At 38.4% G+C, this 11,517-nt stretch overlaps 1 protein-coding gene across 6 annotated transcripts in view; it reads right to left on the reverse strand.

The window, feature by feature from the left end:
- Positions 1 to 11,517, reverse strand: part of RAB11A (RAB11A, member RAS oncogene family) — a 19,503-nt gene that overhangs the window by 2,805 nt on the left and 5,181 nt on the right. For 2 of the 6 annotated variants that reach the window (XM_011940375.1, XM_011940380.1), the window contains exons 2-4: positions 7,735 to 7,930; positions 7,307 to 7,500; positions 5,856 to 5,936 (exon numbers count right to left, since the gene is read on the reverse strand). In XM_011940375.1, the coding sequence (XP_011795765.1) occupies positions 5,856 to 5,936; positions 7,307 to 7,500; positions 7,735 to 7,930 (471 nt within the window). The remainder of the gene's footprint in view (positions 1 to 5,855; positions 5,937 to 7,306; positions 7,501 to 7,734; positions 7,931 to 11,517) is intronic. The other 4 variants (XM_011940376.1, XM_011940378.1, XM_011940379.1 and 1 more) reach the window with 4 other exon arrangements.

The following is an 11,517-nucleotide window of genomic DNA, read 5'->3' on the forward strand; positions in this document are numbered from 1 at the left end:
AAAAAAAAAAAAAAAAAAGGAAGGTCCAAAGCTATATCAGATAGCTTTCAGCAAACCTTCAGAGGACAATAGCGACATTTCCCTTGGCTCCTATACATGTGATCTTTAAATGGATATTGAATTTTTAATTAAAAAACAAATCTAGAAAGGACATTATTAGTATATTGAATAAATATGAATATGGATTGCACATTAAAAACTGTATAAATGGGCCAGGCGAGGTGGCTCATGCCTGTAATCCCAGCACTTCGGGAGGCCAAGGTGGGCAGATCACCAGGTCAGGAGATCAAGACCATCCTGGCAAACATGGTGAAACCCCGTCTCTACTAAAAATACAAAAAAAAAAAAAAAAAAATCAGCCAGGTGTGGTGGCATCGCCTGTAGTCTCAGCTACTTGGGAGGCTGAGGCAGGAGAATCGCTTGTCCCAGGAGGGGAGGTTGCAGTGAGATAGCACCACTGCCCTCCAGCCTAGGCAACAGAGCAGACTCTGTCTCAAAAAAAAAACAAAGCAGAGCAAAAAAAACTGTATAAATGTTAAATTTCTTGGATACAACATATGGTATTGTGATTATGTAGGAGAATGCCTTTTTTTTTTTTCTGAGACAGTCTCACTCAGTAAGCAGTGAGGTTGAGACTGCACCACAGCACTCCAGCCTGGGGACAGAGTGAGACCCCGTCTCCAAAAAAGAAACAAAAACAAAAAAACGGTGGGGGGGTGTACTGCATAGGAATTGGTATATTCATTTGGTTTTAAAGGAGAACATGCCTTTGAAAGAGGGAAATAGAGCTAGTGTAGCAAGTTCCTACCCCCACCGCCACAAAACTCCCAATGAAATAACCTTCTCTAATCAGAAAGCTAGAAGTTACCTGCTTCCTACCTTCTTATCAGGTTTCTGTTGTTGTTGTTTTTTTTAATGACACACCCAGCCACAAGAGATTTAAGTATGTAAATTACTTGTGGAACCTCTTAAAGCCAACCACTCTTTATTGCTTTGGTGGCATTTTTATTAGCAGACATCCTTTTTGGTAACTGGAGTAAATGCAGCAGTAATCCATTTCTAAAAAACAGTATGCTTGCAGACACCAGCACTGCTCAAATTTCTTGCTTTGTAATGAGATCTCTTTAATTATTTACTTCTCTATGTTCTTTGAGAAGTCTGCCTTTCCCTCTCTTCCAGTTTTACATATATTTGTTTTTTTATGTAAGAACTTTTTTTTGTTTTGGTTCCCCTAATTTAATCTTTAAAACAATTTATAAAGAAGTTAAAACTTACAGTGGGTCACATATTTCATCTTAATTTACACACAAAATTTACACTTGAAAAAAGAAGAGCCTCCCAGTTTGAGATCAGAGGGGAAGCTTAAAGATGAAGTTAATTCTTTATTCCTTAGCCACTCATCTGACTGAATGACCGAAGGGTAAATCCTTCTCTTTAGCCTTGGCACACTCCCATCCCATCCTTTTTCATTGAAACAAAATCTAAATAAAGATTACATATCCTTTTTTTTAATTTTAATTTTAGTAGCCTGTCTTTATTGTATCCTAGTTGTCTTTCCTTAATGCCTCTTCACATTTGAACCGTCAACCTTCTCAGACATAAATTTTAGCCACTCCCCTTCCCCCACAAAAGAATCTAAGATACTCTTGCTGTCTGTTTTTGTTAGTTTACATATTCAGTTGACTACATCTTAACTGTTTTTCAACTTCTGAGAAATTAGTTCTTAATTTTGAAAAATGTAGTAATTCAGTTAATACATCTCTCTTTAACATTTTTTAATGGAAATTTTCTGATATACCGAAAGTAGAGTAAGGCCAGGCGGTGGCTCACACCTGTAATCTCAGCACTTTAGGAGGCCAAGGCAGGCGGATCACGTGAGGTCAGGAGTTAGAGACCGGCCTGCAACATGGTAAAAACTCATCTGTACTTAAAATACAAAACTAGAAGGGCATGGTGGCTCAGGCCTATGATCCCAGCTACCCGAGAGGCTGAGACACGAGAATTGCTTGACAGAGCAAGACCCAGGGGAAAAAAAAAAAAGAACGTAGCCTTTATACTAAAAAGATATCCTGGACATATTAATTACATGAAGAAATCTAGCAGACATCACCTTAACCAAGTGGTCAAAGTTAACATCACTAGTAATTAATAAGACATCCAATTATCACAAACCTGCTGATATGGTGCACTGAGAACACTTCTGTGGTGTTCCTGCCAAAAGTGTATAACCTGAGTTTAATCGTGAGGAAAAAAATCAGAAAAACCCAAAATGAGGTACACAACAAAATAACTGGATTGTACCCTTCAAAAATGTCAAGGTCAATAAACAAAAGATGGAGGAACTGTTCGAGATTAGAAGAGACTAAAGAGATATGACTGCTAAATGAAACGCATGACCTTATCTTGGACTTTCTTTGACTAATACAGGTATTACTGGAACAAGTGGCAAAATCTGAGTAAGGTCTGTAATTAAACATTGATGTGGCACTATTATCTCTCTGATTTTGATAATTATACTGTGGCTATAAAAGAGAATATCCTTGTTTTCACAAAATATACACTGAAAAATACTCAAGGATGAGGGTCATCATGTCTGCCACTTAATCTCACATGGTGCCAAAAAAAATATGTATATATTCAGAGAGAAGAGAAAGGATAAAGCAGATGTGGTAAAATATTAACATCTGAAAAATATGGGTGAAGGATATTTGCAAATTCTTTTTACTATTATTTCAATCTCTTTAAATTTGAAACTGTGAAAATGCAAAGTTAAAAGCAAAAAGTAAAAGGTATGCATTAAAAACATCCTTTAGTGAACCTGAGAAAAGACAAAGCTGCACTGAAATTCAGAGGCAGAGCAATCTACCAGTCTCACTCTCATACTAGTAAACTACCTCTAAAAAATACCATCAAGCAAAATCATCTCATGGAGTCACTTTCAAATTCATGGGTGTCAAGAATGCCATGGGTCTATTCTGAAACCAACAATACAATTAACTCTGAAGTAACAATGTAAATTTTCTGATATATAATTTCACAACTTAAAATTTTTGGCTGGGCGTGGTGGCTCATGCCTATAATCCCAGCACTTTGGGAGGCCAAGGCAAGCAGATGGCTTGAGCTCAGGAATTCAAGATCAGACTGGGCCCCATCTCAATTTTTAAAAATTTTAAAGCTTTTTTTCTTTCAGCAATATCAAAATACAACGTAAATACTCCCTTAAGACTGTTAACATTTAATTAAGGCAGAATCAAGTGCAATAGTTACTATTCTCTTTACTGTTTTCTCTATGCATTCACACTTCCACTGGCATACAGGAGGAAGAATGTTTAGAACAAACATCCTAACACCTGCAGAACAACACAGATGTCTGCTGCACATGCAGTGATCTCTGATCCTACAGACCAACAGTGAGATTTACGCAGGAAGCTGAGGAAATAGTGAATATAGAAAGGAAAAGTCGTAGCAAGTGAAACTAAAGTCTTCTTTGCTTTCAAGCAACAATTAAGCTGTAACAAAAGTTCAATCTAGAGTGAATTTTAAGAAAAGTAACCATACATTCATCTTTTTTTTTTTTTTTTTTGAGACAGGATCTCACTCTGCCCCAAAGGCTGGAGTGCAGTGGCATCTCAGCTCACTGCAGCCTAAACCTCCCAGGCTGAAGCAATCCTCCCACCTCAGCTGGGACTACAGGTGCGCACACCACCATGCCCAGCTAATTTTTTTTCTTTTTTAGAGACAGGATTTCACCATGTTGCCCAGGCTGGTTTTGAACTTTTGAGATCACTGCATGTGGCAACAGACATCTGTGTTGTTCTACAGGTGTTAGGATGTTTGAGCTCAAGCGATCCGCCTGCCTCAGCCTCCCAAAATGCTGGGATTACAGGCATGCATCAACATGCCTGGCTCTCATCTTTAAAAACAAAAGGGCTCAATTTTAAGTACTGACTAGTTCACGTTTGAGCGGATCAGAAGTTCAATGTTACAAAATGATGCATAAAATACTTAACTGCAGATGGAAGACTTGAGCTCATCTTCACTTAATATCAGAATAAATGGGCCAGAATTATAGCAGAGATTTGATACAACATAAAAAATATTCCAGCAATGAGGACTGTCCAAAAAGTTTTTTCAGATGAGATTTTCTGAGGCCTTCAAACGCTCACAGATCTTTAAGGTAATTTGATTCACATGTTTTAAGACTATGACTCTGAGGAGCAGGGAGGTTCAATGACTTTAAACAGGGAGTAGAAGCAAAGTGATAAAGATGTAATGCCCTAGAACTCCTGGGTCTCAATCTAGCACTCTACATGTTGACTTAATAAAATCCACACAAATGGATATAAAGAAAACAAGGACTTGCAGACATACTGCATATTTAATCAACTCTTACTTGCTTAAAACAATCAGTGAAACTTTGACAGAGAACGTTCTAAAGGAAAGCTACTGTGTTCCAAAGACTGTTTATCCAACCCCAGCACTATTCTGATAGCAGAAAACAATTATAATAAAATAGGTACATAAATCACCAATTTTCTCATGCCTTAATTGCTATTTAGCTACTAATTTACCAACTGTTCTCTATATACCAGGGATAGATAAGTACTTTACAGTATCAAAATGAGTACTTTACAGGTACTCATTTTTGAAGTTTAGGGCAGTGACAAACCATTCTTTGCTGAGGGCTACCGAGACAAAAACCTTTAGGTCACAAAAGTCAAGTCAAATCCTATCAGAAGATTTCATAAATATAAGCCTTCTCTCAAAAAGGAAATAACAAAACTCCTCAAAATATGTATGAATTTTATAGATGGAGAAATTAAGGCCTAGAAGGGTTAGGTAACTTGCCTAAGATTGTAGAACTAATAGTAAGTGGAGGAGCCAGGACTAGAACCCAAGTCAGGCTTCCAAATCTTACCTCTTTGATACACTTACATTTTTACAGTAAAAGAGTATGTTAAAGTTAAAACCTGTTAATCTCTAATACAGGGGCTGCATACAAACAATAAATCAAAACTTGTTATATTATAATTGGAAACCCATTTAATCATACCTCTGTATAGACTTTTTAGAACAATGTCACGTAAAACTGTACTATATATTAAGACATTTTAAATCATGAGTTCTTAAAAGTAATATACAATTTAAAAGTATTTAAAAACAACCCATCAAAGTACTCATTAGAAGATTAAGACTATCTCACTAATAATCTGGTTATTTTAATAGCTTCACGATAAATATGAGTGAACACTTCTTACCTCAGAGGCTGACCTGGTCACTCACATTCCAAATCAGCATGAACTCCATCTCTTTCCCACTACTTTTTAAAACTTTTCTATATGCAATCATTGGCTGATTTTATCTACCAATTATCTCCCATGGTACAATACAGAATACACAAGTGATACCTTTCTTCTGTATCACAGAAGAATTTTATTTTGTCACTATAATTTTTAAAAATGTTTTTTCCCTAGCTTTTTCTTTACTAAATTTCAAAAGGGCATTTATATCTTTCTATAGCTAGGATCTCAATATTTACCTTATAAAAGTACATTTAAACATTACTTTGTGTTTGTGACCATGAAGAATGTAATACCTGAACTGAAGTAATCATGGAAGTGAATGAATTATTTTCCAAGTATTTTTCCCAGTATAAATCAGATGAATTAGGACAACTGAAGCTCAGTGAGCAAGGGTTGTAGTTAATTTTGCACTCCAAACAGCTTTTGCTAGAGTAGCTCTCAAATGATAGTCATTCTCGGCTGATACATAGTTTAGTTGCTGATTAGTTTGTTTAAATTACCTTCCTAAAACTTCTAGTTCCTACTGGTGTAATCTGAAAATGCAAGTCTTACCTGTTAAAATTGTCTGAAAAGCAGCTTCTACATTTGTAGAGTCTAGAGCAGAAGTCTCAATGAACGACAAACCATTCTTTTCTGTGGGGAGACACAAAAATTTCAGTATTGTCAAGTTTTAAAACAAGGAATATCATATACTCAAGCCCTCAAAAGGAAAAATAATAGAACTTTTTAAAACTTAAGACCTCCTCAACTTATGAGACAGTAAGGGAACCATTCTATTTATACTTTATTTACTTACTTTATTATTTCTTTATTTAAGTAGAGATGCAGATCTCACTACGTTGCCCAGCCTGGTCTCGAACTCCTGGCCTCAAGCATTTCTCCTGCCTCAGTCTCCCAAAATGCTGAGATTACAGGCATGAGCCACCATGCCCAACCCTACTTACACATTAATATTTACACATTAATAGATTAAAAATAATAGTGAGAGGGCTGGGCATGGTGGCTCACTCCTGTAATCCCAGGACTTTGGCAGACCAAGGCAGGCAGATTGCTTGAGCCTAGGAGTTCAAGACCAGCCTGGGCAAAATGGCAAAACCCTGTCTCTACAAAAAATACAAAAAATTAGCTGAGTGTGGTAGCACACACCCGTAGTCCCAGCTACTTAGGAGGCTGAGGTGGAAGATCACTTGAGCCCAGGAGGTCAAGGCTGCAGTGAGCCTTGATTGTGCCACTCCACTCCAGACTGGATGACAGAGTGAGATCCTGGCTCTCAAAAAAAAACAAAAAAAAAAGAGAAAATGTCAATTGGCTCCTTAATTAAAATAAATACTTATTACATCTAAATACTACTCACTAGTAATGAATGACACCACTTAAAATGTGGTAAAAATGTATCCAGTGGCCAGCTATTTCCACCTCTTGCTATCCTCTCCATCAACCACATTGGCTATAGTATTCAGAATGTTGTAGCTATACTACTTACAATAAAGCTATTCTCGCATGAAATTAAAAAAACTGTTACAGAAAGTTATCCACAGCATCAGCATTAGAGCAAAGGCAAGACTTTCACTAGCCACAAATGCACAATGTTGTCTTCTGGCATGCTGTCCCTACCGGAACAGGGGCAAGAGACATATGAATTCTTTATGAAGCCAAAAAGTTTCAGCTCCTAAGCAGCTGCATTCCTATTGGTCCCTGACACTCTGAGCCTTTACCTTTCACTCACATAGAGCTCATGTACATCAGCCTTTGTAAACACAGAAACATAACAGAAAAAGAGACAGGATACACAATGTTTATATTCATTTTTTGGCGGAAAAATATTCCTGTTTTAATGACTCAAAGCAAAAAAGCTATACAGTCATCACAAACTTTCAAAACAATTCTTGCTAAGCATTCATGTTTACCTTTCGGAAACTATTCTAACCTATTACTCTTACGGGAAAGGTATCAAAACCACAAGACACAATGGTAAGAAATATCATGGAATTCCTATCACTAACCTGCAAAAGCTCTTGCTTCATCTGTAGGAACTGCCCTGAGATGACGCAGATCACTCTTATTGCCCACAAGCATGATAACAATGTTACTATCAGCATGATCTCTCAGTTCTTTCAGCCACCGCTCTACATTTTCGTATGTGAGATGTTTAGCAATGTCATAAACCAATAAGGCACCTACAGCTCCACGATAATATCTGAAAACAGAAACATATTTAATATCAGAAAACAACCACAAGATGGAAGCAAACACCAGGAAGAACTCAAAATATGGATTATGAGTTTTAAAAACATACTTATAAATAAATTTCTAAGGATTCCTAATACTAGAATTCTTAAAAGGAAAAAAGAGCTCTTTTTCCAATACCAAAAGTCAGCTAATTCACTCATTGGCAACCCATTTCACAGAACTTAAAAACTGTGAGACTTACGCTGATGTTATAGCTCGGTATCGCTCTTGCCCTGCTGTGTCCCATATCTGTGCCTTTATTGTTTTTCCATCAACCTGGATGCTTCTTGTTGCAAACTCTACTCCAATGGTGCTCTTGCTTTCCAGATTAAACTCATTTCGAGTAAATCGAGACAGAAGATTACTCTTTCCAACGCCAGAATCTCCAATAAGGACAACTGGAAAGACAAAGAACTTAATGTCAGATGAATGAGGCAAACACATTCAGAATACCACTATGCTTTCAACACAAAGAAGTTTGGCTTCAGAGTAAATAAAGCAAGAAAAATAAGGTATATGATTTTTTAAAAGGAATGGGGGCAGGGGGTTGAACCCCATGTTCTTGACCAGTTACCAATCAATAAAATCGATTTATTCTTTTCAACCTGTTTCTACCTGTATGACTTCCACACATCATCTGCTTAGCACAGATACAGTACCCTATCTTAAACATGCAGTTTTAATCACAGATGCACTTGGCACTGATGACAGGCATTAATTACCATCAATGCTATGCCAATCTTACTACTTTAGAAGATAACTTCAAAGATAAACACTAAACTAAATGAACAATTTATGATATTAAAATGTAATGTATCAGACATGAAAACAACAAAGGCTGTTAGTGGTTAGGGAAGGACAAAATGAATATACTTCGTTTCATCAAAGACTGGGTGTGACCTCAGGACTCAGACCTAGACAAAATGAAAAACATTTAACATATGAGGCACAGGGTTTATAAACTTCACCATACAGATCACAGAAACTAAAACGACCTTTAATAGTTGCATTCATCAGATTGGTTCAAAGTTAAAGACCCCTCTACCAAAAAACCCACCCCACTAAAGATAAACAGGGGTACTAGGAAACTAATAATTCTGACATACTGTGAGTCAAAACCAAACCAAGTGCCAGGCGTGGTGGCTCATGCCTGTAATCTCAGCATTTTGGGAGGCCAAGAGTTCGAGACCAGTCTGGCCAACATGGTGAAAACCCCATCCCTATAAAAATACAAAACTTAGCCAGGCATGGTGGTGGGTGCCTGTAATCCCAACTACTTGTGGGCCTGAGAAATGAGAATAGCTTGAACCCAGGAAATAGGTTGCAGAGGGCCGAGAGTGTGCCACTGCACTCCAGCCTGGACAACACACCAAGACTCTGTCTCAAAAAATAACATAACATAACATAACATAAAAATAAAACAAAGCAAGGAGGGCATACACTTTCACTTATGACTCCATGATTTTTTGGAAAATAGGTCTTGATTAGATGAATTTGCTTCCTGTGATTTCTATAGGCAGCAGTTTACTTACTAAGTAGATACATGGAGATTCTTTTTCACCCAAAGTGGTATTACACTTAAGAATTTCAAAAACAATGGAGAAATAAGCAGTTACGTTGTTTTAAGGTATTTTCTTTTTTTTTTTTTTTTGAGACAGAGTCTTGCTCTGTCGCCCGGGCTGGAGTGCAGTGGCCAGATCTCAGCTCACTGCAAGCTCCGCCTCCCAGGTTTACGCCATTCTCCTGCCTCAGCATCCTGTGTAGCTGGGACTACAGGCGCCCACCACCTCGCCCAGCTAGTTTTTTGTATTGTTTAGTAGAGACGGGGTTTCACCGTGTTAGTCAGGATGGTCTCGATCTCCTGACCTCGTGATCCGCCCGTCTCAGCCTCCCAAAGTGTTGGGATTACAGGCTTGAGCCACCGCGCCCGGCCGTTTTAAGGTATTTTCTATCTGAATTTAAAGTTCAAAATGAGTTCACAGGTTGACAGAATCTGAGCTAGACATTTTTTCCTTCGTAAAACTGGCATCAGCATTTCAGGAAACATTATATTCGTTCCTACTTTTGACTACTAAGACTTCTTCTTATCTATCTAAACTAGTTAATTGATTTAGACATCAGGACTAGAAAATCAAACACACAAAAATAAGGCCAAGGAATAAGACCATTCCTTACTAAAGAGACTGGGATTTGGTGGTACGAGTGGAAAGAACGGTAAAAACTAAAAGCTCACTGCACTCTGGTCAGAGGGCAAAGACAGTCCATTACACACTCCCTCCTTGCCACAGGAGCGGATATAAGCTGGCCTCTAGACAGTCTTGGACAGACTACATTATCAAATGCATATCTTTCTGGCTTCCTCAGTCAGCTGATTCAGCAAGAAATCATTCAGAAGACAGTGAATTCAACACAGCACAAAGAGTGGTTATTTCTAACTAAAGAAGAGTCAACTAGAGGGTGTCAAAGGTGCTATGGCAAACATATACATGTTTTTATTTGCTGTCAGAAGAAAATGTCAAAGTTATTAAAGTGATGTACAAAAGCAATGCACTTTCAATTTTACAGGATGGTTCGTTGATATATTAGTTTCCAAGGTCCACCATTCTGGATATGAAGTCAAATTTCAGTTTCGGTTAATAGTTTACTATTAATAGGATACATTCACTGTTGCTTCTTAGTACAAAAGGCTGGATGTTTGCTAAGGAAATGGCCTTTGAATCACTTATACGAAAAAAATTAAATACAAAAAAATACATGACTAAATACAAACAAAAAAAATTAGACAGGCATGGTGGTGCATGCCTGTAGTCCCAACTACTCAGGAGGCTGAGGTGGGAGAATGGCTTGAGCCTGGGAGGCAGAGGTTGCGATGAGCCTGGATCGTGAGCCACTATACTCTAGCTAGGGCAATAGAGCCAGAACTTGTCTCAAAAAAAAAAAAACCTTCCAGTACTTTCTTTCTTTCTTTTTTTAAGACAGGGTCTCACTGTCGCCCAGACTGGAGTGCAGCGGCACAAACAGGGCCCACTGCAGCCTAGACTTCCCAGGCTCAGAGGATCCTCCCACCTCAGCCTCCTAAGTAGCTGGAACTATAGGCATGTGCCAACACACTCAGCTAATTTTTGTATTTTCTGTAGAGATGCGGTTTTGCCATGTCGCCCAGGCTGGGTCTCAAACTCCTGGACTCAAAAGATCCACTTGCCTTGGCCTCCCAAAGTACTGGGATTACAGGCATAGGCCACCATGCCTGGCCAACTCCAGCGCTTTTAAGTTTAGGTTTCCTCCCTTTTGACCTCCACTTTTAACGATTATGTTAATTATCTCACCAATCTCAACTCCTTATGCCATCATAAAGATAGTAAGGGAACTTTTTTCTTAATGTAACCAATTAATGTTAACACTATTAAAAAAGCACTCTAATCTGAAAATAACTCAAAATTCATGAATGTTTTAAAAAGTTATCTCAACTAGGCCAGGTGCAGTGGCTCACACCTGTAATCCCAGCACTTTGGGAGGCCAAGGAAGGTGGATCACCTGAGGTTGGGAGTTCGAGACCAGCCTGACCAACATGGAGAAACCTCGTCTCTACTAAAAACACAACATTAGTCAGGTGTGGTGGCGCATGCCTGTAGTCCCAGCTACTCAGGATGCTGAGGCAGAAGAATCACTTGAACCTGGAGGCAGAGGTTGCAGTGAGCCGAAATCACACCATTGCACTCCAGCCTGGGCAACAAGAATGAAACTCCGTCTCAAAAAAAAAAAAGTTATCAGCTAGACATCTGCCGTATTTGAGTATCATCGCAAATACCTAATACTAAATATCAAGCTGCTAAATGCATAAAAGCAGAATATACATATTAATTATCCATCGTTTAATTAAAAATTTCTGCTTCTTCGGCCGGGCGCGGTGGCTCAAGCCTGTAATCCCAGCACTTTGGGAGGCCGAGACGGGCGGATCACGAGGTCAGGAGATCGAGACCATCCT

Source organism: Colobus angolensis, unplaced genomic scaffold (genome assembly GCF_000951035.1).
Source record: "Colobus angolensis palliatus isolate OR3802 unplaced genomic scaffold, Cang.pa_1.0 Scaffold19, whole genome shotgun sequence".
Taxonomy (NCBI): domain Eukaryota; kingdom Metazoa; phylum Chordata; class Mammalia; order Primates; family Cercopithecidae; genus Colobus; species Colobus angolensis.